Below are 25564 nucleotides of genomic sequence, written 5' to 3'. Positions count from 1 at the left end.
GGCATTTTTCAGTCTACTCTGCAGGATATAAAAATTTTTTCCAATGGTTAAAAAATTATTTTCCCTCAGTGTCTTGAAGGCCTGGCTTTACTACTGATTGTCTTTCATCCATGTTATCTGATTAGACGTTTATTTCGCTGCCTCTTCCTCTCTCTGATTCCTCAGCGTGAGAGCACTCCTCGTTCCCTCCCCAGCTAATCTAACTGAGTAGGTACCATGGCTTCAAACACCATCCATTGACCCCAGATCCACGCCGGACGAAGGAAGGCTTTGTTCTAGAAGGCCAGCACCCACACCCCCAGCCTTGCCTCTGCCAACGAAGTTCACCTGTCCTCATTTTCCCCTGAGACCTTCCATTAAAGTCCCAGCTTTCAGCACCACGTCTCATTCCTGCCCTGGGATGGACCTGCAGGCTTAGTTGAGAGGCTCTCTGGGGTTCTTGGGCAGGGCAGACTGGCCCGCTCCACTCGGGCCCACTGGGCTCTGGGGCTTCTCTGCTACATTTCTGATGTGGCCATACCTCTGCTTTCTATCGTCCAGAAATTTGTTGCAATCTCTCAGCTGCTGCTAATCCCCTCCCATCCACTTTACTGTCATAGGATTATACTTTTAATAATCTCTTTATTATCATTTTAATGGGTTCTGGGGAGGAAGGGTAGACAGAGGCACATGCGCTGAATCCTTCATCTTGAACTCTAAGTTAATCTCATTACCTTTTCAGTTATAACTTGCATATGCCACAAAGATAACAGACATTCTATTCTAAGCCCCTTGTCCGTGGGCTCCCATTGGTGGGAAGTGGGAGTGGGGACGGCAGGTTTCGGGTTCACATCCCAGCTTGTCACCTCCCACCCACCTCCGACACACACAGACTCTCCTTGTCTGAGCACTGCCCCTCCTGACACAGATCTGCCAGTGCGAGTTATGAGACTGGCAGACTGCATGCAGGTTTCCTCTTTCCAGGATTTTTTTTTTAAAAGCACATTACTTCTGTGGCCTTCCCTATAAGGCTGGAATACAGGCACTGGGACATGAAATGAAGAGAAGGGACAGTGTTAAATGGGGAACATCTTTTGCAGGTTCCTTCAGCCCAAGAGAACCTTTTCACTCAAAAGCGAAGCCTGCATGACACATCCCTGCCTCACCAAGGCTCAAGTTTAAAAATAAACACGGGCATTTGAAGGAGCACAGAAATAATTCGTGCCCGAGGATCCACAGAACCCCATGGCACCAGGTGTATGCTGACCCCGCAGGAGCTGAGACAGGCCACGTTCAATAGAAAGTCAGCCCTTGTGGACCTCAAACAAGCGATACACGAGTAAAGGGAGCCTTTTTGTGCTGGATTCCCTTGTACTACAGAGCGTCAACTGCACCCCATTCAGACCAACCACGGGCGTCTGCTCTGTCTAGCTATTCATACAAGGGCTGTGAAGGCAGCCCCCCGGCCCCAGCCCCGGAGCCCAAATCCAAGACCTCACCCAGCCTTTGTCTCCTCTTCCCTATCAACCCCTGCACCAACGTACAGGATTAACAAAACAGAAGTTCCTCTCACCCATACCTGTGCCTTCAGAGGAGCTGTGCCTTCCCCCTGGAATGCCCCCTTGTTCACGGCCACCCCCCGCTTAGCCCACCCCCACTGGTCAGAATGCTACCATCTTTCAAGACAAAGTTCAATTTAGTCACCTCTTCCATCAGGGGCACCTGGGTCCACCATCAGACTGGATTCTCTCTCTGGAGTCCAGCTTTCTGTGTCTCCTCTGTGGCCCTCATATTATTCTGACTTGTCTTTGGGTAGCTATAGGTGTGCCGTACCCCCCAAATTGGACTGTAAGCCCCCTTGGGCAGGAATCAGGTCTTCATTTCCAGAGCCCCTGCAGCACCTTGATAGAGGAAGTGCTTGAAGTTGTGGCCAGAGCTTTGAGTGAACCCAAGTCACAGAGGGCCCAGAGGGACTAGTCGCTGGCTGGTGTGACCCCTGTGAAATTCCACAGGGCAAACAAGCAGACCTTTGTTTGAAAGCAGTGGGAACCCCTCTCTACAGCAGAACTGCTAGGTAATGTTTTCCTTCCAGGCACACATACACACGTGCATGCACACATACACACACAGAGGCACGCAGAGATATATTGACCCTCTCAGCTCCAGGCTGCAACAGGACAGCTGGAGGCCCAGCTTACGGCTTCCACCAGCAACTCCTCCCTTTATCCCAGGTGCTGCACAAATGACCTCTCCCGATGCACTCTGCCTGGCCTGAAAGCACAGCTCTACTGGGGTGAGCTTAAGGGCCAGGACTATGTTTTATGTGCCACGCCACAGCCAGAGCCTGGCACCCAGAAGACGTGTCTTAACAAAGTGGTGAGGGAATTCCCTGGCAGTCCAGGGGTTAATATTCGGCACTTTCACTGCCGTGGCCCAGGGTCCATCCTGGTTGGGGAAAACTAAGATCCTGCAAGCCGCACGGCGCAGCCAAAAAACAAAACAAAAAAAACAAGGGGGTGAGACAGAAGGGTGCAGAGAGAGAACAAAAGTGTCCGAGCAAACAGTCAGTCAAGTTCCATTTATACTTCGTTAGGTTTGGAAGGAAATGTACACAGCATTGGTAGGTCTTCAGTAGACACAAATAAGTGACTATTAGAAGAATGACATGTTTTCCTATCACACTGTGCTCTGGTTACGATGAATCAGATGGGGGCTATTTATCATACTGGATCTTCTACACGTTTTTCTCCCTTTTGGAAAAGGTCTGACACTCGACTTTTAGCAGACCCAGGCAGCTAGCAGGTGTCCAGACAGTTGGGGCCTACGTGTGCCCAGAACAGCCCGTGCTCCTTCCCATATACCAAGGACACACTGCCCGTCCCCTCCAAAGGCCCAGATGGCCTGTGCGTAGACTTCTCCCCACTTCCTTTTTATCTCCTCCAAGTGCTCTGCATCAAGCTTCCATCCTCAGATTCACGGGTTTCCAGGCACACTCACATTTGCAGTGCAATTCGTGTGCCTCTCCTAAGGCATCTGGTTTTTAAATAGGAAATGCCTTTCCCATGTCCTAGAGCAATGCTGAGATCCACTCACCAGATCTCGGCAGTACCTCGGAAAAGGTATTTCCTAGAGGTCCTGGCATGTATTGATCATCTGTCGGTGTCTGGCATCGTGCTGGGCACTGACATACATAGCTCACCTCATTTTCCCAACAACCTTGAGAATCAGTGTCTGTGTCTTCATTTTACAGAGGAAAACAGGGGGAAAAGATTAAGTAACGCACCCAAGGGCACACAAAGTTGTCAGGCGGGAGTCACCTGGGTCACCTAAACCCAACACACCCCTCAGGCTCCCTTCCCACTTGTTCCATGAGGCCCCACACCTGTGTTCCCTGACCCTCCTCCCCAGGCTGCCTCCCCTGCCACCATGTTCAGGCAGAAGCCCTCCTGAGGACCTCAGCGGGTCTCTCGGCAAACAGGTTCATCCTTATCCATCTCTTACCAAGGCTGTCATCCCAGGCCTTAAGGAATGATCCAGAAATCCAAATCCTGCTCACCAGCAGCAACCCCACAGTCCTTCCCAAAGTCTCCACAGTCAGGAGAAAACCCAGAAAATACCTCCTGAGTCCCCCAAACCTTCAGGTTCCTGCCCAAAGGCTCACAACTCCTAAAGGTGCCCCTGGGGCCTGTCTGGACCATGTTGATGAACCACCCACCAGGCAGTAAGATGGGGCAGCAGGCAGCAGCTGGCCCACCTGGTGCTTCAACAGCTGGCCTCCTGGGTGGCCACAGAGAATGTCCATCTGGCCCACCTGGGCCTCTATGCAGCCACCAGTCACCCAAACAGGTCTCTTCCCACTGCAGCACTAAACAACTAACTCAGGAAACCCCCTTGTCTCTCCAGCTCCTGTCTGTGAGGCAGGCCTCCTCCTGACCATTCCAGAGTTCGTGCTCCCTATTGACCTTTCTGGACCACATCTACCCACCTACCACCCTCTCAAACAGCACTTCCTCTGGGAAGCTAAGATTCTGCACTCAATTTCTTTTTTTTTTTTTATGTGGACCGTTTTTAAAGTCCTTATTGAATTTGTTACAACACTGCTTCTTTTTTTTTTTTATGTTTTGGTTTTTTGGCCACGTGGCATGTGGGATCTTAGCTCCCCAACCAGGGATGGAACCCGCACTCTTGGCACTGCAAGACGAAGTCTTAACCACTCCAGGGAAGTCCCTACACCCAATTTCAGTGTGTGGGTTTTCCCCCACACCACCAAGCAACTGTCTGAGACACCAGCTGGGTGTCCTACAATCCAACTCAATTCTGACACCATCCACCCGAAGAGAGGGTCAGATCCCACAGGTTACAGGTTCAGTCCCACAAGAGCCCCTCCCGCCCCCACTTCGTACGTCAATCACAAGTCCAGTTACCACCTGTGCTTCTCACCAGCTGGCGACAGATTCAAGGTCTCAACAGTTCGATTCATTTGCTAGAGCAGTTCACAGAATTCAGAGAAACATTTTACTCACTAGATCACTGGTTTATTATGAAAGGATATAACCCAGGAACAGCCAGATGGAAGAGACACATAGAGCAAGGTATAGAAAAAGGACTCAGAATGTCCCTGCTCTCTCTGAGTGCCACTCACCCCAAATGCCCACGTGCTCACGAACCTGGAAGCTCCCTAAACCCTGCCCTTTTGGGTTTTTATGGAGGTTTCGTTACAGAGGCATGATTGATGACATCATTGGCGATCGATTCAACCTCCGGTCCCTCTCCCCTCCCCAGAGGTGGGGGAGCGTGGCTGAAAGTTCCAACCCTGTGATCATGTGGCTGAGTCCCCCATCCTTAGGTGCTTTCCAAGTCACCTCATTAACATAACAAGACACCTTTAAGGCTCTCTTCACAGGAAATTCCAAGGGTTTGAGGAGCTCTGTGCCAGGAACAAGACAAAGATCAAATATATATTTATTATAAATTATCACAGAAGCCTTCCCCAGCCTCTCCCTTCCAGGCCAGACACCCCTACCATCTGCTCTCGCGACACCCTGTACCTCTCCTGCAGAGCACAGCTGGATGACCAGGCTCCTCTCTACCTCTTCCTTCCTCCCTCAAAGTCCCAGGTCTTCAATCTCTTGTCATCAGACTCTGTCATCCTCTACCCCTCCCTGCTGCTGTCAACCACCAACCCCGTGTCACTCCCCCTCACTTCTGGATGATATCAGGATCACAGGCCCTCTCTCTCCCGATTCTCAGTCATTTCGACCCACACATACATGATCCTTCCAACTGGCCTCCTAACTGCTTGAACCCCCCTCAGCCTCTCCAACTCCCTGTCAAAACCTGTCATTTATCAATAACTCCAAACCCGTCTATAATCTTCATTCCATGCATCCCACCCTCTGCAACTGGCACCCACTCACCCACCGTGCCCGGTTCCTACTCCCAGTCACCTTTACCTGCTCTATTGCTCATGGCATTTGTCACCTCTAATATGCCATAAAATTTCCTTATTTGTTACAGTTTGATTTATCGTGTGTCTCGTTCAAATGTAAGTGTCACAAAGGCAGGGATTCTTGTCTGGTTCACCACGTGCAGCACCTGGTATACGAGATACTCAACAAACACTTGTTGAATGAATGACTTTTACTTTTGTAATTATTCAATCTCCATCTCCCCTGCTATACTGTAAGCTCTACAAGGACAGAGGTCAAATCCATCTTAGTCACCCCTGGAAGTACTCAGTAAATACTACGTAACTGAGGGAATGGAGGAGCAAGGTTCATATTTAAGAACTGCATTGCTGGGCTAAACCCGCTGCTTGCAAGGGTAACTTCCACCCAGACTGCTTGGATGCAGCTCTGTTCCCACTGGCTGCCACCTGAATACAGGTGACCTAGATAAAGCTGTTGCTTCTGATAAACCCAAGCATGAAGCATCAGAAGCGCACAGACACGGAGATCTGAGCATAAACAGTGCTTTCTGCTGCTGCCATGCAAATATTTGATCCCATGGATGTGGGGGAAATTCATTTTACCTGTTACCAAGAATAGTTTCAGAGGCTACCTGAAAAAGTTCATTCTAAAAACAGATTACCTAGAAGACGCTCAACCATGAACTTCCTCCCAGCAAAAGACACTGAACGAGATCCTATCTAGGTTTCAGATCATAATTTCAGTCTGTGACTTCCCCTTCAAGCTGCACTCATGACTCACTAGGTTAGTTTAGCCATTCATGGGTAAGGGATTTGCTCTAGGAAAAAACCATACAAATAAACCAAACAACTTTTGTAAGATGCACAAACAGAACCAAATGTCACTACTTCAGACTTAGTCTGACCTCTCACCTAGGATGAAGGGGCATGAAACGCACTCCCATTTGTGGAGATAAAGTGCTGACAGGGAAACCAGTCCTGAAAATCACATCACTCAAGCACCTTCCAACTCCAGTTCCTGACAGGCAGCTCCTTCTATTACAGCCAGGAGAGGCCCAGCTACAGCAAAGCTGCCAGGACGCTTGGGGGAAAAAAAGTTCTCGTGCATCTTTCAGACAAACAATGCAGGCAATCAGCTAAAGCTTGAACCCCTGGCAAGTGTGAGCAAGATCCTGATTCACAGCCAAAAAGCAGGTGAGAGCAATGTGGGCTTTGGTGAGCTTACCACCCTGCTCTGTGTCAAGATTAATATCAATATAACTCATCCAACATAGACCCAGCCTAACAGGTTTACTTACTGGGGACTCAGATGCCTACTACGTGATCTGAACATTGTCTTAATAGATGTGATTGCAACATACAACTCAAGAAGACTGAAGAATTAAGTCATTCTGAGAACCTCTACTGAAATCTGAGAAAAAGGACCGGAGAGAAACTGGAAGAGAGAAGGATGAGAAAAGGAATGGGTTCGGTAGATTCAGGGCAAAATCTGTAGAAAACTCAGCTGCATTCCGGTGGTGATGACTTCCCCACGAGAATACACCTCTTGCAAAGGATCTCCTTCATCCCTCTCCAGAGGAGGAGAAGAGGAAACACAAGAAGAAGCGCCTGGTGCAGAGCCCCAATTCCTATTTCATGGATGTGAAATGCCCAGGATGCTATAAAATCACCACCGTCTTTAGCCGTGCACAAACAGTTTTGTGCGTTGGCTGCTCTACCGTCCTCTGCCAGCCTACAGGAGGAAAAGCAAGGCTTACAGGAGGATGCTCCTTCAGACAGAGGCAGCACTGAAAGCACCCTGAATCAGGATGAATGGGAAAACACCCCAATAAACACATTTTGGATTAAAAAAAAAAAAAGGAAGGAAAGAAAAAGAAAACTCAGCTGCATGAACAGCCATGGGTTCACATCAGACTAAATACCTGTTTATGACCCCTGCCCTTTGGAAGGTGTGCTAACAGAGCTTCCTTAAACACATCTCTTTTCTTTTAAACCTCAAGTGGTACTTTTGAAACAAAGATTGTTTTTGTCATGGAACTGTAAAAGTCTCAGAGTAATACAACGTATATAACCACCAGCCCAGTCAGAGTCCTGGCTGTGTGACGTTAAACAAGTAACTTAACCTCTCTGAACTCATTTCCTTATCCATAAAACATGAAGCTTAAATGAAATAATGCCTATAGATAATCAACAAATATTACTTCCCTTCCTCCTGGCAGAACTCAATCTTCTACAGAATCCAAGTAAGACACCACAATGACCGTCTGGCATGACCTATGTCTGTCCAGCACACCATTCTGTGGCCTCACAGATAAAAGAACCTGTGTAATTACAGAACAGGAAGAAAACTGGGAAATAATCGGCCAGTTCTGAGATGCCACCATGGCTCCTGAGGGGAGGGTCATCCGCCAGAAGATAAAGTAGTCTTCTCTTCCCTGCAGAGTCTCCAGAAATCTCCACCAAGTACATATAGAAACCAGTGCCAATACTACAGTGGTTGGGAGGATGCAGATGTGGCCCAAGGACATGGTCATCTCACGTGTGCAGCCACGTGGCAGTGAAGGGACAAATAAGACCAACTAAGAATTCACGGGGCTGATACAAACAGCTGATGGATGCAGCCTCTCAGGGGAAAACTTGCATTATATCACATGACACCTTCATCTGCTTTCGTGACATTTCCAGGGCTGTGCCAATTTCGTCGGCTGCTTGCAAGGCAGCTGTTGGAAGCTGCATCCCTTTCTCTATGAGGAGAACCTCCTTGGGCACCCAGCCAAGCTCTCCCCCTGAGAGGCTCCCAGAGGTACAGTATGACCAGGCCTGGGCCACACGGCCATGCTTGGTGTACTCTACTTAATTATTTAAGGAATGAGGCATTGTTTCCTTTGTGGGCAAAGCTTTCAGAATATTTAAAATTCACGGGAGAAGCCAAGAAGTGGGTTTTTTTTAGCTCCCTCCCTTGAAGTAAGGGATATGGCTTTCAGTCAGGTTGTGGGATTCCAATTCCAATTTTCCAGAATATTCCATCCTTGATGAAACATGCCTGCTTTAAAAAAAAAAAAACCAGGGATTCCCTGGTGGCGCAGTGATTGAGAGTCCGCCTGCTGATGCAGGGGACACGGGTTCGTGTCCCGGTCCGGGAAGATCCCACATGCCGCAGAGCGGCTGGGCCCGTGAGCCATGGCCGCTGAGCCTGCGCGTCCGGAGCCTGTGCTCCGCAACGGGAGAGGCCACAACAGTGAGAGGCCCGCGTACCGCAAAAAAAAAAAAACAGAGAAGAAAAAACAGGGAGGAAGCCCTGACAAAGGCCAAACTCGATTAATCATCAGTTTTGTCCCATGGGAGTCACTTTCAAATTTAGCGGATCAGATTCTGTTGGTGCCAAAGTCAGGTAGGAGCCCAACTATTGCTTGGGAACACGCTGGTTGCAGGGAGGTACAGGGCCCCCCTAAGACAGGAAGCACCGCTCAACCCCAGGTCCAACTCAGTGCTCGTCTAACCCAACTCCACATCCTGGAAGAGATGCCACAGGCCATCTAGGTGGGCACCTGAGGGCCCACAAAGGTGGGCTCACAGCCCCGGATAAGACATGGGGAGGGGCTAGGCACACCCCATGGCAATGCCCAAGGAACACGTCCCCACACCTCAGAGGGATCACCTGAGGCCCCAGGATGGGTGGAGGGCCCACTCCCTAAAAGGACAGTTAATGCACTGTCTCCAAAAAGGCAGGCACGTTTCCAGGGGGCCTCTGCACCCCAGAGCCGCATACCTGAGCACATGCAGGGGGTTCATCTCTCCCAGCGAAGCTCAGCCCACAACACGGTCTTCCTGAGGATAGGAAAACCCGGCAATGCCCAGAGTTGTGTGCTCCTCAGAACAAGAAGGTTTGGACAAAGCTTTTGCAGCCATCACAGGCCACCTCCTTCTGTCCCTGCCCTGTGTATATACCCAACCTGTAACAGGTGCCCTCAGGCTCCCTCAGACACCCACCCAGCTGCCTGTGCCTCCCTCTCACTGGTCGGAGTTCCTCCAGATGTGTCCACAAGAGCAAATCCCCCTCCACCAAATGGCAGTGCTCACCTACATGGAAACAGCTCTCTCCTCCCCCTACCTCTTGGCCCATGTTCTCCCCTCTCTAAGCTGAACATGCCCAAATCCTTTAAACAAGTGGTTCTAATCTCTTTTTGAGTCAAGGACCCCTTTGAATATCTGATAAAAAAACTATGGCAGGGCTTCCCTGGTGGCGCAGTGGTTGAGAGTCCACCTGCCGATGCAGGGGACACGGGTTCGTGCCCCGGTCCAGGAAGATCCCACATGCCGCGGAGCGGCTGGGCCGGTGGGCCATGGCCGCTGAGCCTGCGCGTCCGGAGCCTGTGCTCCGCAACAGGAGAGGCCGCAACAGTGAGAGGCCCGTGTACCAAAAAAAAAAAAAAAAAACTATGGCAAAAAATCACAAAAAAACTATAGCCATCCTCCCTAGAAAAGCACATGTACATACACAATGCTCATACAGTTTGTGGGGAGGGGTGTTCACAGACCCCTGAACTGCAGATAGGGACTTCATTTTAAGAAAACTTCCTTCAAATCATCCTCAGGAAACACGTGTCCAGACCCCTCCTGCTCTGCTCTCCCTTCTAAATTGGATGAACTTTGACACCCAGAACCAAATACAACATTCTAGATGCAGAGTGAAGCAGACCCATCACCTCTGTTATAGCTATTTTCATACTTCGACTGAAGTCTTCAAAGTTTTAGCCAGCCTTCGAGACAACCACACCACCTGGGCGGACTCACATGGAACTCACCATCAACTCAAAATCCCCAAGTCTTTCACATGCTCGGGAAGATGTGCCCCACTTCCCACCCCTTTACCTCGGGGAGAGCCAGGAGGCCACACCCTCTGAGTCACCCAGCATCATCCAGGCTCTTGGTCCTCCCTGCTCTGTTCATCCCCAAATCGGAGCCAGTCCTTCGCTCCTCCCTACACTCTCAAATCCTCTGTGGCCTCACTGAAGTCCTTGAAATCAGCGGGCACCAGCTGTCCAGCCAGAATATTCCCTTCACCTTCATGCCTTAACTGACACTAGGCTGGTCCCTGAGGATAGCACTCCGCACACCATGCACAGCCAGTCTGCTCCTCTCGCCTCCTACAAAAGCAGAACACAAGGGGAGACGGGCGACTGGTGTCCTTGTGGCCCCCCCCAGCACGTGGCTCTCTCTGAGCGCTTGAAGGCGAGACCATTCCAGCCACCTGCCTCCCCTCCCCACCCTCACCAGCCTCCAGGTGTTTCCGGTCATTGATCCGGTCATTGATCAGGGGCTTCAGCTCCGAGCCCAGCTGCTTCTTCCAGCCACCTCCTGTCACCACACGGATAGCCCCCAGCACCCTGGACTCAGCCCCTTGACCTCCGCCAGTCCAATGCCTTCTTCCCCATGCCCTTCAGTGACTTCCCTTCCTTCCCTGAATGGCCCATACCCTTCCCACGGGCTATCACTGTTCCCAACCGCGTGGGAATACCCTGCCTCTCAGCCTGATGCGTCCTGCCATCCGCTTCCCATGCCCACACCCAAGCAACCGGGCAACATCACAAAATTGGGTGGACATGTTTCACTTTAAAGGCATGTTCTCGGACCTCAAACTGTCACTCTGCAATGGCCCACAAAGCCTGGGTTTCTCTGGGAGGCTTACCACCTGCTCCCAATTTCACACCTTTTTCTTCTTCTCAAACTTCCCACACCCAGTCCTCCACCCTTTTTTTTCAATTAATTAATTTATTTGTTTATTTATTTATTTATTTTTGGCTGCGTTGGGTCTTCGTTGCTGCACGTGGGCTTTCTCTAGTTGTGGCGAGCAGGGGCTACTCATTGCAGTGGCTTCTCTTGTTGCAGAGCATGGGCTCTAGGCGTGCGGGCTTCAGTAGTTGTGGTGTGGGCTCTAGAGTGCAGGCTCAGTAGCTGTGGCACACGGGCTTAGTTGTTCCACGGCAGGTGGGATCTTTCCAGACCAGGGCTCGAACCCACGTCCCCTGCATTGGCAGGCGGATTCTTAACCACTGCGCCACCAGGGAAGCCCCTCCACCCTTTCTGTGAGCTGATGACCTTGTCTCAAGCATCATGGAGAAAACAGGAGGCTTGGACTGGAACTCATGCATCTTCCACCCCACCCAGACCTGCCTCTATCTGCTCCCACTGTGGCCTCCTTCCCTCCTTGCCAGGAGAGGGTGCCTCCCTCTCCCCACTCCAAGGGACAATTCTTCCCCTGATGCCCTGAGCCCCATGCCTGTCATCTTGTCAAGGCCTGGGCTCCTCTGTCACCTCGCTTCTCTCGGGCAGCGTTCCTGCCAGCATCCGTGCATGCTGGAGTTCTCCTATCTTAAATACCTTCCCCCTTTACCCACAGCCTCTCATGTTCTCTCATTCCTCTGCTCCCTAAACAGTCAACTTCTTGAAAAAGTGGTCCACGCATCCCCCACGCAACCCTTGTTCCAGCCTCCCACTCAACTTCCAGCCCACCTGGTGTCCGGCCCCACCTCGTCGCTGACTGGTTTGAGGTCAGGGCCACCAGCGGCCACCATGGCACCCAGTCCCAGGCCACTTCTCAGCAGCGCTTGACACTGATGCCCAAGCCCTCCTCCTGGAGGCACGGCCCCAGTTCCTCCTCCCTCCCTGGGCGTTCCTCCTCTGTCTTCCTTGCTGGCTCCTCCTCTTCTACTGTGAGCCCTCTCCCCCTCTGCCTACCCTCCCGATCCATCGTGACCTCACGCAATCTACCTCCAGTCTGACCTCCGCTGAGCCCAAGCTGCATACAATCCACTGCCTTCTGCCCAGCTCCACTCACAACCTCTGGCTCAATATGATGCAGTTACCTGACCTTGACTCACCCACTCCACACCTAACCTGCTCCTCCTGTAGGCCTCCCTACACCTACTATTTGCTTAACCCCCAAACCAAATGGGTCCTCTTTATTTCCTCCCTCTCCCTTAACCTTAGCCCATATCCAATCCCTCTGAAAGGTCTCCAGACCATCTGTGGAATCTGCCCACTTCACTCCCTCCCCTCTGCAACCTTAGGCTCAGCCAGCATCCTCTTTGAACTGGAACCCAGGAACCCTGTCACTTCTTGCTCAGGGCTCATCCTCTTCATTCCATTCTCCACAGAGCACCAGAAAAGTCTTCTTAAAAATTAAGAAGGGCCGTGTCGCAGGTCTATTAAAACCCTTCAGTCTTGGACTTCCCTGGCGGTAAGGTGGTTGTGATTCTGTGCTTCCAATACAGGGGGTGCAGATTCGATCCCTGATCAGGGAACTAAGATCCCACACACCACGCAGCGCGGCCAAAAATAAATTTTTAAAAAAACCTTCAGTCTTATCCAATCTCACGGCATCTCAAATAAAAACCATAGTCCAGGGCTTCCCTGGTGGCTCAGTGGTTGAGAGTCCGCCTGCCAATGCAGGGGATGCGGGTTCGTGCCCGGTCCGGGAAGATCCCACATGCCGCGGCGGGGCTGGGCCCATGAGCCATGGCCGCTGAGCCTGCGCGTCGGGAGCCTGTGCTCCGCAACGGGAGAGGCCACAGCAGTGAGAAGCCCGCGTACCGCAAAACAAACAAACAAAAAAACACCATAGTCCATGCCACAGCCTATGAGGTCCCGTCCACCTTCATTCCTTCCTACTTCTCTCCAACCTCAGACTGGGCACCCTCCCCTCACTGCTGCCAGCCAGCCCCACAGGTCTGATTTCAATTTCTCAAACATTCTGGGCAGCTCCTTCCCACGCTGGGTCTTTACACCTGCTCCTCCACCTAGAATGGTCTGCTCCTGTTCTTCACGTGATGTAGCAGCTTAAATGTCACCTCTTCAGAGGCAGCTCATAAACATACATTCTAAAGTCAGTCTCAGCCCTTGCTTCTCTCTCATGGCACTGAGCATGACTTGCAGTTACTTTATTTGTGGATGCTTTTAAGAGGTTTTTTTGTTGTTGTTGGGGGGAGGCGAGGGCTGGGAGTGGGCAGAGACAGGAGGAATCTGTCTCCCTCACCAGAATGTAAATTCCATGGGAATAAGAGGAACCATGTCTGATTTAAATCATTAAATGTTAAAATGATAATATTTTGGATATATTTGTTTAAAATACATTAAAATTTATTTCACCTGTTTCTTTTGCTTTTTTTTAAATGGACAATAGAACATGTAAAATTACATATGTGGCCTTCATATTTCTATTGGACTGTGCTGGTCTGGTTGGCAAGGATTGGGGGGAAGCAGATTATGATATTATGTTGATATAACATTGTATTATAGGGACTTCCCTGGCGGTCCAGTAGTTAAGACTCTGTGCTTCCAATGCAGGGGGCGCAGGTGCGATCCCTGGTCAGGGAACTAAGATCCCGCATGCCACATGGCGCAGCCAAAAACAAACAAAAAAACCCATTGTCTTATAATCAAATGTTTTATGTGATAAACAATATAGAGGGGCATGGGCCAAGTATTCAGGTACACAGAAGACGGGTAGGTCAGGCTAGGTTAGAGCAGGCTGGAAACGCCAAACTAAAGAAGATGAAGTCATGAATCATTGCTACTTAGCTGGGCGCCCTGTGAATTGACCCACAGTCTAGATATTCTTGTCTGCGTAAGACTCAGCGCTCTCATGCCCTCCCTTCCCCTTCTCATACTTAGAGAATCAGACTCATCAAAAGAAATGAGGTTTTGTTATGGTCTGGTTTTTCTTACCATCTCAGCTTTGGGCCACTGCAAGACTCAGAGTGAGGTCAAGGAGACGGCGCTGTGCAGAAGCACTCAGTCCATCTTCCATGGGACACACCCTACATCAGATGGTGGGGGAGAGGGCACAGATAAGCCATCCCCACCCTGCCTCTGCCCTCAGGTGTCGAGCTGACCCTGCGGGTCACCACATTAATGTTCATTCCCTCCAAGAGATTATCTGCTCCCATGGAGCGAGGAAATCCACTTCTCACAGAGGTTAATAAACTTACAGATCTCATTACTCAAAGAGGTCATGCTGGCCAGAACTTTAATGCATTTTTTAGAAAAGGTCTGGAAGAATTATTAACAACAGAACAGTGACTGGCTACTCAGAGAAGCGAAAGCAAAAAGGGGACTGATGGGGATGAAGCAGGCTCTCCCCTCCTCCTACGCAGCATCCCTGACAGCTGCGGAGAGCAAAGCACCTGGAATCCAACAAGGGTGGCCGTCTCTGACTGCCCATCATCTGGGTCTGGGACTGCTTGCCTCTGCTCCTGCCCCCAGGTCGCTTGGATGTTGGCAAGTAGTCTAGCTGTGGAGACTGGCACCTTTGCAAACTCACATTCCTGAATCTCCAACTAGTCCCTCAGGTTGCTCACAAATCTGTATTTGCCCCAGCTAACCCCCTGCCCCACCCCCAACAACCAGCTGTACCAAAGCATTTCCTCTGTTCCCAAACTACCGCCTGGTTCTCAGATCAATTCCTCAGCTCACACTGAGAAGGAAAAGCCAGTTGGGACGTCCCTGGTGGCACAGTGGTTAAGAATCCGGCTGCCAAGGCAGGGGACATGGGTTTGAGCCCTGGTCCAGGAAGATCCCACATGCCGTGGAGCAACTAAGCCCGTGCGCCACAGCTACTGAGCCCATGTGCCGCAACTACTGAAGCCCACATGCTCTAGGGCCTGTGTGCTGCAACTACTGAGCCCACGTGCCTAGAGCCCGTGCTCGGCAACAAGAGAAGCCACTGCAATGAGAAGCTCATGCACTGCAAAAAAGAGTAGCCCCCACTCGCTGCAACTATAGAAAGCCCATGCGCAGCTACAAAGACCCAATGCAGCCAAAAATAAAATTAATTAATTAATTTAAAAAAATTTTTTTAATTATAAAAAAGAAAGCTACAGGAGCTGATGAACAGATGAAGGGTGATGAGAAAGGAGTTCAGATCCATATAAGTGGGTGGGAATCAGAGATATGAGCCTCTGAAACCAACTACTGTCTAGTCCACATGGCCCCTGGTCCCATATCCCTCCCACGTTAGTCCACTAGGTAATGTTTGGTTGATGTCCACCTCCCCACTAGACTGCAAGCATCATGGGACCATGAATGGTCATCATTGTGTTTGTTCCCAGCACCTACAACAGTGCCTGACACAAGGTAGATGGCCACGATTCCTTGAAAGAATAAGAGAATGAATATACAATGAAGGGTTCCCTAACCAGCAACACAAATCCCTAGTCTGATGCCCACAACGGGGAGAGCTCCTTGGGTTTTCTGTCCACACTTGCACCTCCCCATGAAAGCAACTGGTTGGTAGACTGGCTTTCTTGTTGGGATGGGTGGGTCAGCTTCCTAACCTTCCTTGTCCACCGACTGGTAACATTCCTCCACCCACACGACTGGAGAGGCTTAGTGATATGAACGAGAGCTTCAGAAGGCAAACCGCATATTCTCCGGGTCACCCAGTGACAGGGAACCAACCTTGGCAGTACTCAGGACTGGCCAGCAGCTGAGGACTCAGGGGAGCGCCCAAGAGGATTAAAGATGAAGAATGGACCATTCCCAACCATGTACTCCATAAGGTACCTCAGGAGTACCTTGAGGAGTACACCTGCCAACCTCCTACCCAAAACAGAAATGATCGTGATGATCACGGTGAATTTGGCCACCACTGATGAAATATTTATGTGTGAGACGTTGTGCTAAGTGCTCTACACACATTTTTCTCATTAATCATCTCAGTCCTTTAACAGCTGAAGACAGTGAAGCTTAGATAAAATGGCTTGTCCAAGCTCACACAGCCAACCAGGGGGGCTGGGGTCTGTACTGAGCCCCCCTGACAGGTGGCCATCCATGACAATGGACTCATCTTGCTGAGACAGCCAGTTTTTTTGTTTTCTTGTGGTACGCGGGCCTCTCACTGTTGTGGCCTCTCCCGTTGCGGAGCACAGGCTCCGGACGCGCAGGCTCAGTGGCCATGGCTCACGGGCCCAGCCGCTCCGCGGCATGTGGGATCCTCCCGGACCGGGGCACGAACCCGTGTCCCCTGCATCGGCAGGTGGACTCTCAACCACTGTGCCACCAGGGAAGTCCGAGACAGCCAGTTTTATCTTCAGTCCGCTCGGAGGAGTTAGAGAGCTCATCCTCAGGCCCATGACCTGAAATCAGCCTTGATGACGCCTCCACCGAGACCTCCTTTTCCTGCCCTTTGGAGCTTCCCGAAACAGGCTCCATTCGTCTTCCCCAGGAGGACCTTTTCTCCATCACCCCACGCCCCCCCAGGACAAACAACTCTCCTGTTCTGCATTTATCTCAACAACCCCAATTAAAAGCTTTCCCACTTAAAAATCCCCAAAGGGATCCAATGCCTGGGCAGCAGGGTCTACAATATTCCTCATTAATTGGATCCCTGTGGACAACCCCTACCCCAAAACCCACACACAAGATTTCCCCCAGAGCACAAAGGGAGGAAGGAGGACAAAGGGCTGGCTGGGCAGTTCTGCCCCTCACTGGTGATCTGGACCAAGATCTCCCCAGGACAAGGCAACAAAAAAGGGACCGTCAGAGCCCTCCTGGTAGCTGGGCCTCAGCCTCAACTCGGCTGGGAGGCACCTGGGTACTAAAGGGTCTCTTACTGCACAGCTCTCAAGCTAACTGCTTTGGCTGGTGGTGATGCCTTATCCTAAGCTTTTCTGCATGGGGTGAGGGGGCGCCACGGTCCCCAATTCCTCAGAAGAAGAAGAAGAAGACAATCAACCAGGCTTGTGAATAAAACTGTTTAAAAAGAAAAAAAAAATCTCTAGTCGTTGACAAATGTCTAAATGTGTTCCCCACACGCGTATTTTTATTCTAACAAGCTAATTTGAAATATAATTTAAATAAATTCTACCAGAATGATACCATATGACTAACAGCACCCGGCGGCAGAACTTCTGGAGGCTTCATCGTACATTCAGCAGAGGTTTCCAACCTGACACTGTTCCCACACAACGCACACCCGCTATAGGACACCGGCTCCTGCTGCCAGCGCGTGCCTCCAAGCCTATAAATACGACTTGGGGGCAGCCTGTGTGAGCAATACCTGGAAGTGCAGACACAGAACACACGGGGCTTGGGGACCAGCGTCTCCAAACCCATGCGAATTTAGAAAGAAGCTCTTTGCCTCAATTCCTCTCGAGGCTGCTTTTTGCTTAATTTATCTTCATGCTAGAAAAAAACCAAAGTCTAACCCTCAAGATCCACAAGGTCAGGACCTGCTACACCTGAGAGTTCGAATACTCTGGAGAAATGCTTTTTCTCTATTGTAAACCTGTTTGGGGGCTGCTGTTCACTTTCGTCTGACAAAGGTGAAGGAAGTTTTTCTTTTTAAAGGGAAAAGGAGCTCCCAGCCCCACTCCATATGCCAAAAGGAAGTATTTCTCCAAAGGTTTTAGACGCCAATGCTGGCTGAGTAACATGTCACAGGATTTACCCAGGTGTTTTTCTTTAATTGCCTGACAACTGAAGCAGGGACTGTACCACCCCTCCTGTATGTATGTCCCTGCCAATCCCCTCGCCAAGGGAAGCCTCTCTGCAGGAGGGGCCTGATGCCCACCAGACAAAGGGCTTTGCAGGAGAAGGGGTGCTCAGGGGTGGGCACGGGTGCTTTCTGCTTGTAGAGCGCCTTCTCCTCCAGGTCTTAAAGCAGAATTACTCTGCCCTGATATTTCCAAACAAGCAGAAACAGTTTGAGCAGCTGGATCCTGGTCCACCAACACCCTTAGCAACAACGACAAATCCTTGGTGTTCTTACCAAGATTCACTAAGGAGCAGTGACTCACTCAAAATTACACAGTCACTGCAAATTACCCAACGTTAATTGTGATCCTGGTTTCCTCTACCATTTCTTTCCTTCAGCAATTCATTTAAAGCAAACAACTGCTTTAAAAGATTATCAAAATGTCGTTTTTATTTTTTAAATTATACCCTGCCTTGTTCTAGAAAGGACTTAAGCAGGTTTGCAAGGATGTATGAAATTCAGCAAAATGACAAATCAGAAGTAGTTTTGGATTTAAATGATGATGTATATTTATAGTGATTGGCATGGAAAGATGTCCATTCAAGGTATTTTAAGTTGAAAAACTTATGTTACAAAACAGATGTATGATATGATTCCATTTGGATAAAAATATACTTGTTTTATGTAGACATAGATCTAGACACGGAGACATATATATTCCAATACATGGAAAAGTCTACAAAGACAGACATACGATTGCTGATGGAGTTTATCCCTGCAATGTGGGATGACAAGTAATTTTCACTTCCTCCTTTATGCTGTTATTTTTTAGTAGGAACATGTAACATTTTTATAATTAGAAAAAAGCAAAGCTATTTACATTTTGTTAAAAAAAAAAAAAGCGGTAGATGAAAAAGGGTGAAGGTAAAACAAGGGCAGGGCCATACAACTGAATGAGGAATAAAGGTAAAGGATGAGGTCTGATAAATTTGCCTAAGGGGGACCGCACATCTGTCTCTTAAGTTCCCCAGAAGCCATTACAGAAAAGAAACCTAGTAATTTACACAAATCATTGAGTCCCGCGGACAAAATCAAACCACCTGCTCTGCTCTGGGTCCTCCTTCAGGGGACTGTGCACAGCAGCAAACGTGCCCTCAATTCCATTCTAAAACCTTCAAGGCTAGTTGTTTCAGGACTGTTTCCAACAAGAATGATGGCATCTTCCCAAAGTGAAAGTCAACCTAAAGTGAGTATTCATTTATTCCTATTCACTCATTCATTCAGTACATATTTACTTAGTGTCTACCCCATGCCAAATACTGTGTATTTTTCCATCTCTGACACTCAGGGTGACACTAAGGGCTTCTAAATAATGAGGGTGATCCTACATGTTAATGGTCTCCCTAAGCATCTCCCCATAGTGTACTGGGGCATCTTTCCTAAGTTCCCCAGATAGTTCCTCTAACACCCTATGGATTACAATAGTTTGTTGAAACTCACACATAAAGCTGGTATTTGTATATGTGGCTTATCTCCTCTTCCTCAAAACTCCACAAGGGCAGGAACTAACTAGTAGGTTTGCTCATCCCGGATCCCCAGTAGACTCTCCAACTGCCTTACAGATGAAGAGACTGAGTGAACCTCAAAAAGCTTAAATAACCCACAACCGGGGACTTCCCTGGTGGTCCAGGGGTTAGGACTCTGCATTCCACTGTCGTGGGCCTGGTTGGGGAACTAAGATCCCAAAGCTGCGCTGCACAGCCAAAAATAGATAAAAAGACAAAACAAAACAAAAAACCCCACAACAGGACCAAGAGAAGACAAGTTTCCTCAATATATCTGAGAGACTGTTATCTATTTTAGTCAACACAAACCCCAAAGAAAAGTCTGTAATTTGTAGGAACTGAGGGAGTGGAAAATGAAAGGAGAAGGAATGGTCATCAGGAGAAAGCTAATCAGTATAGATTACCAAAAGAAGGCCCATGGTGTTAGATAACCAAGATCGTTACATTGCAAGGTAATCTTGGCTGAACAAAACAAGTGAGTGTAAACTGAAGCCAAACAGAAATACAGTAGATCTTGTTTGTAAACACTGACAAAATCATCCACAAGCCACAACAGCAGACAAGCTGGCTTTTCTGTTAGCCCTCTGCAGGCGGGTAAAAAGGTAATTTACAACCCCAGTGATCGGGTGAGAGCCGACAGCCTGAAAATTAACCCAAGTCACAATAAAAGCTCAATGGCTTGCTTTAGCATTTAAAGAAAACTGCATCCAAATGTGATTTCTTTCTCTCTTGGCCCTTGCAACTCTCAATTTAGTGTGCTATAGAAAAGGTAATCCACAACTTCCAGGCCATAATCCAAGCAAGGCTGCCCACCACATTCAAGCATTAACTCAATCAAAAAATTTATTGGGGACCTATTAGGTGCTAGACACTGTGCTAGCTGTTGGGATTCACTGGTGAAAAACAGAAGACCCTGTCCTCTAGGGATGCTACTGGGGAAGGTAGATGATAAACAAGTAGGTAGAACTCAAACGACAGCAGGTGTGCTGTGGTGAGCAATTGTGGGAACAAAGTGTGGCTACTGTCAGCATTTAACAGGGGTGGTCAGGAAAGTTCCCTGAGCAGGAGATCCTGATGTCAAAATGCCAAGGATGAGAAGGAGGAAGGTATTTGCAGAGTCAGGGCAAGAACATTCCAGGAAGAGGGAAGAGCAAGTTCAAAGGCCTCCCAGGCAGGGCAAGAAAAGAAAGGAGGCCAGTGTTAGCAGAAGGCAGTGAGGGACGGCCAGAGTGACTGGGAGGGCGGGGCACAAGCCAGCTGCCTGTCGGCTGGAGGGTGCTTAAGGAAAAGAGTGATGTGACCTGATTAAAAAGCCGATCACTCGGGCTCCCATGTGGAGAATGGACTGGAGACACCCCAGAGTGGAAGCTGGGGGGACTGTTAGGAAGTTAGCCCAGGAAGGAGGCTACAGTGGCCAGGACTAGAGTAGGAGCTATGATTCTAGGGAGAGGAGAATGCACCCCAGATAATATCTCAGAAGTAGAACCCCTGGGACCCACTGACAGCCTGGATGTCAGGGGTAAGGGAGAGAAGAATCAAGGACGACTCTTGCAAATGGGTGGACGGTGGGGCCATGGACTGGGATGGGGAAGAAAGAGGGAGGGAGAGATCTGGAAGGAATATCAAGAGCTCCATGCGTGGACAAGAGCAGGAAGCCCTGAGAAAGGGCTGTGTTAGAAATACAAACATGGGAGTCACCAGCATATAGAGAGTATTTAAAGCCATGGGGGGACTTCTCTGGTGGCACAGTGGTTAAGAATCCACCTGCCAATGCAGGGGACACTGGTTCGATCCCTGGTCTGGGAAAAGCCCACATGCTGCAGAGCAACTAAGCCCGTGCACCACAACTACTGAGCCTGCACTCTAGAGCCTGCAAGCCACAACTACTGAGCCCGCGTGCCACAACTACTGAAGCCCGAGCGCCTAGAGCCCATGCTCTGCAACACGAGAAGCTACCGCAATGGGAAGCCAGCGCACTGCAACGAAGAGTAGCCCCTGCTCGCCACAACTAGAGAAAGACTGCACGCAGCAACGAAGACCCAACACAGCCAAAAATAAATAAATTTATAAAAAATTTTAAAAAGGGGCTTCCCTGGTGGCGCAGTGGTTGAGAGTCCGCCTGCCGATGCAGGGGACGCGGGTTCGTGCCCCGGTCCAGGAAGATCCCACATGCCGCGGAGCGGCTGGGCCGGTGAGCCATGGCTTCTGAGCCTGCGCATCCGGAGCCTGTGCTCCACAACAGGAGAGGCCGCAACAGTGAGAGGCCTGCGTACCGCAAAATAAATAAATAAATAAAAATTTAAAAACTTAAAAAATTTTAAAAAGCCATGGGGGGATGGGGTTGGGATGGGATAACATTACCTAGGAAGAGAGTGTTGACAGCAAAAAGGAACCAGGACAAGTTCCTAAACAACCCACCCCATCACACTGAGGTCAGAAAGAGGAGCAACCAGCAGCGAGACTGAAGGGGAGCCGTCAGGAAGGGACGAGGAAACCCAGGAGAGTGTGGTGGGAAGGAGGAGGGAGTGGCCATGGTGGAGGAAGGCTGCTGGGAAGGGGAGGAAGACAAGGACAAGGTCATCAGTGACCCAACAGTTCTGGTGAAGAGGTGGGGACGGAAGCCAGACTGTAGACTGTGAAGGGCTAACAAATGGTAGGTGAAGGAAATGAATGGAGACAGTGGGTTTGGACATCTCTTTTGAGATGTTTTCAGGTGAAGGGGAGCAAAGAGGTGGAACAGAAGAAGGACAGGGATGTAAAACAAGAGATGCTAAAGCTGTGCTGTCCGATATGGCGGCCACTAGCCGCTTGTGGCTATTTAAACTTGAATTAAAAATTCAGGTCCTCAGCCGCACTAGCCACATTTCAAGTGCCCCAGAGCCACATGTGGCTGGTGACAGCGGTACTGGACCACGCAGATACAGAATGTTTCCATCAGTGTGGAAAGTTCTACTGGACAGCACTGAACTAAAACATGTTTGTGCCCTGATGGGAAAGACCCTGGAGAGAGAGGAAGGTGAGAGAACAAGAAATGTTCCCTGACAAGGTGAAAGGGGATGGGATGAATGGTCCGCCAGGAGGGGTGAGCCTCTGGTAGGACAACAGGTGGGAAGGAAAACACAGGAGCAGCTGCACACGGGACTGTAGGCGTGGCAAGAAGATGAGGCTTTTCCTTGGACTGTGGCTCTATTTTGTCAATGAAAAGGGATGCAAGGTGTGCATGGGGAGGAGAGAGAGGTCTGAGAAGGGGAGAAAGTATGAAGCAGCTTCCTTGGGGAGTAAGAACACAAACTTACTGGGGAAACCACACACTTAATGCAAAATACTTCTCAGAAGAGAAGCGGGAAATAGCAGTGAACATCTGAATGAGGAAAAGCATCTTAAGTGGGGAAGAGATAAACTCAGGGTTTTTTTGTTTTTTTCCCTTAAATCTTGGTCATGTCTAGACAGTAGAGCCATGACAAAGCTGTAGGATCACAGCAAGCCTTTCTACTGGCTGCCCTTTCTTGGTTCATCCCCCTCCATCCTACTCAACTCTCGGAAAGGATGACATTGGTTCTATTTTCGGTTAAAATGGCTCCCTCCACCCTCCTCTGTCTGTACTGCTTACCCAGCCCTTAGCTCCATCTCAACTTACAGCCATGGTTTGTACGTTCAGATAAATTATAGAAGAGGTGGATATATTAAAATGGCAGAAGTAGGTAGGAGTTACAAACCAACCATTACCTACAAGAAGTGAGTAACAGATATTTATCAGATGATGTTAAAATTACATGAAAGGCATAGTCAATGTTTAAACAAAATCTCCAAGCTACTCCTCCCTGCTTCTCTACAAAAATTATTTTCTGACATTTTCTTTAAGCTTTTATGAGTAAACATTTTTATTTCCACAGAACTATTTGATCTCAACCATAGAACTTAAATATTTGTTTTTGATCATGCAAGTGTGTTGGGTTGGTTTTGTGTTGGCTGGGGGGAGGGGGGAGAGAGAGTGTTAAAATTACCCAGATCCCTTTTATCTTCCATCTTGAGACCTACATTTGCGAACTCCTTCTTCCCATACTTTTTTTTTTTCTAAAGTATGAAATCTGAGAGCCTCAAAGCTTCCCACTGCACAAAGAGCAGCCCTTTCATCGCTGACCAAGAGGTCACTGGAAATGTTACAGAAAAACTGCTTCCCAGCCAGGGTGCCTCTGGTAGAATCACTCACACCTCCTGCATGTGTGAAATCTGGATCCACACCAATGTCTTAAGCAAATCTCCTGGCCCCTCTCTGTCCCCCCTGACCTGCCCATGTTGGTCTGGAGTTCTCACACTTCCCTTCTCAAAATTCCTCTTGACCTCCCTCTGTTTCCTCCAAACACTTTACAGACCACACAGATAAAATTCACTGGGTAGAATTACTCCAGAAACTTACCTGGAGTAAAGTAAGGAGTAAGGTGCAACAAAGCCACTGACCCATGAGAGCTGGGTCAGGCCACCAGGGCAATCCTTCCCCTTTCCACTCCTCACCAATCCCATACAGGAAAGCAAGCTCTCTAGACCCACCCAGCAGAAGTCTTTGGGTCTTGAGAAGCTGTTTGAAGACCGCTAAACTTAGCAGCAGGGGACACAGAGACTCAGGAACTCTGGCTCACTTACCCACCCCCCATTCCCAAGCCCACAGTCAGGCTGTGGCTTCCCCTCTGCCGATGCGCTCAGCGTCCTTCACTTCAGGCCTCAGCTTCCTTATCTGTACAATGGGAATAGCAACCGTTCCCTGAGTGTGCATAGCATACCATCAATATGGGCTCACATCGGGTAAGTAGATGTAAGGAGTTAATTTTGTTATTAGCACAGCGGCTGCCTGACTCACAGCGCCTACTGCTCAGAGAGACGCCCAGGAGAAATCAATTCTGCTTTTTAAATTACTTTATATACTCAGAAGCATTAGTCACTTCGACAGAGTACTTCAACTTCTCTCCTGAGCATCAACTCAGTTGTTTCAAAGACTGAAGCCTTACCTACACATCCTCAGTCATCTCAAAGCAGACTCAAAGTCCACTATTACTTCACTGGGGATTATTATTATTTGGTGTGTTCCCTTTCCAGGAAAACTTCGATTTTCATTTTGTTTGTAATAAACCCAATCGTGCAGAAAGACTAACTGCTTCTTAGACTCCAAAACACAGGCCCTGGAGTTGATCGCGCCTGGAGCGAGGGGACCCCGGAATGGCCGAAGCACGGAGGCCGGCCAGGGTGCCTGTCCCCGCCCGGTGCCCCCGCGCCCGTGCCCGGGCTGCCTGGGAGGGGAAAGGCCACGGGCGCGGAGCTGAAAGTCCGCGCCCAGGCCGGGGTGCCCCTGGCCGGTGTCCGCGCGCCGGGCCGGAGGGCGCGGAGTCAGGCGGCCTCAGGCTCTCAGGAGCCGACTGCTCGCTGGCTCCAGGGTCCCGGCGCGGGGTGTAGGGGCGCGCTCGCTCTCGGGGCTCCGAGCCCGGGAGACGCGAGCCGCGGCCCCGCAGCCCCTCTGGGGTTGCGCGCGGGGCGCGCGCGGCGCGGTTTCACTCACCCCATCTCCGGCGCTGCTCCGGCTGCCGCTCCGACGGGGCCTCTCGTGTTCGCTCTCCGCCCGCTCTGCAGCCGCTCCCCGCGCGGCACATGCGGCAGCCCGTGCGCGCCCGGCTCAGCCCCGGCGCCGCTCCATTCCGCGGGGCTGCGCGCCTGCCGCCGCCGCCGCCGCCGCCGACACCAGGCGCGGGCGGGCGGGCGGGGTCTTGGTCGCCGGGGGCTGGGCTGCTGCGCTCGGGCGGTATCCGCCCCGCCCCGCTCCCGCAGCCCGGCTCCTTACGTAACCTCTTGGCCCCCGGGGCCGGCGCCCAGCCGAGGGGCTGGGAGCGCGGCCGTGTGTGCGGCGTCCCCCCGGCGCCGCCCCGCGGTCTCCACCCCCCTCCCGAGCACACCCCCTTACCTTTGAGATTCGGCATTGGCTCGCCCCCGCCCCACGCCCACCCGGGGGCTTGGCGCAGTGCCGCGAGCAAGCATCCAGCCTGCGGGGATTTAGAGGCTCGCTCGCAGCTGGAGGGAACTTGGGGCGACCCTTAGTTTGCAGATGCTGGAACGAGGCCCCAGGAGAGGAAG

General features: G+C 50.3%; 2 protein-coding genes across 2 annotated transcripts in view; one reads left to right on the top strand and one right to left on the bottom strand.

Moving 5' to 3' along the window:
• Positions 1–25140, bottom strand: part of HOMER2 (homer scaffold protein 2) — an 85564-nt gene extending 60424 nt beyond the window's left edge. Inside the window, 1 exon segment of the mRNA XM_032624761.1 lies at positions 24996–25140. Within this exon segment, the coding sequence (XP_032480652.1) occupies positions 24996–25000 (5 nt within the window). The 5' untranslated portion in view covers positions 25001–25140.
• On the top strand, positions 6944–7198 carry LOC116749919 (40S ribosomal protein S27-like). Its single transcript, XM_032624762.1, has one exon. It carries the CDS (start codon positions 7043–7045, stop codon positions 7196–7198), a length of 156 nt encoding a protein of 51 aa, XP_032480653.1. The 5' UTR covers positions 6944–7042.
• Positions 25141–25564: the final 424 nt, after the last annotated feature.

Source organism: Phocoena sinus, chromosome 2 (assembly GCF_008692025.1).
Source record: "Phocoena sinus isolate mPhoSin1 chromosome 2, mPhoSin1.pri, whole genome shotgun sequence".
NCBI lineage: Eukaryota > Metazoa > Chordata > Mammalia > Artiodactyla > Phocoenidae > Phocoena > Phocoena sinus.
The sequence above is the reverse complement of the archived record's forward strand: the minus strand, read 5'-3'. Positions and strand labels throughout refer to the sequence as shown.

What these genes read in the sequence shown, in the direction of transcription:
- LOC116749919 (XM_032624762.1), top strand. Translation starts at nt 7,043, where the DNA reads ATGGATGTGAAATGCCCAGGATGCTATAAAATCACCACCGTCTTTAGC.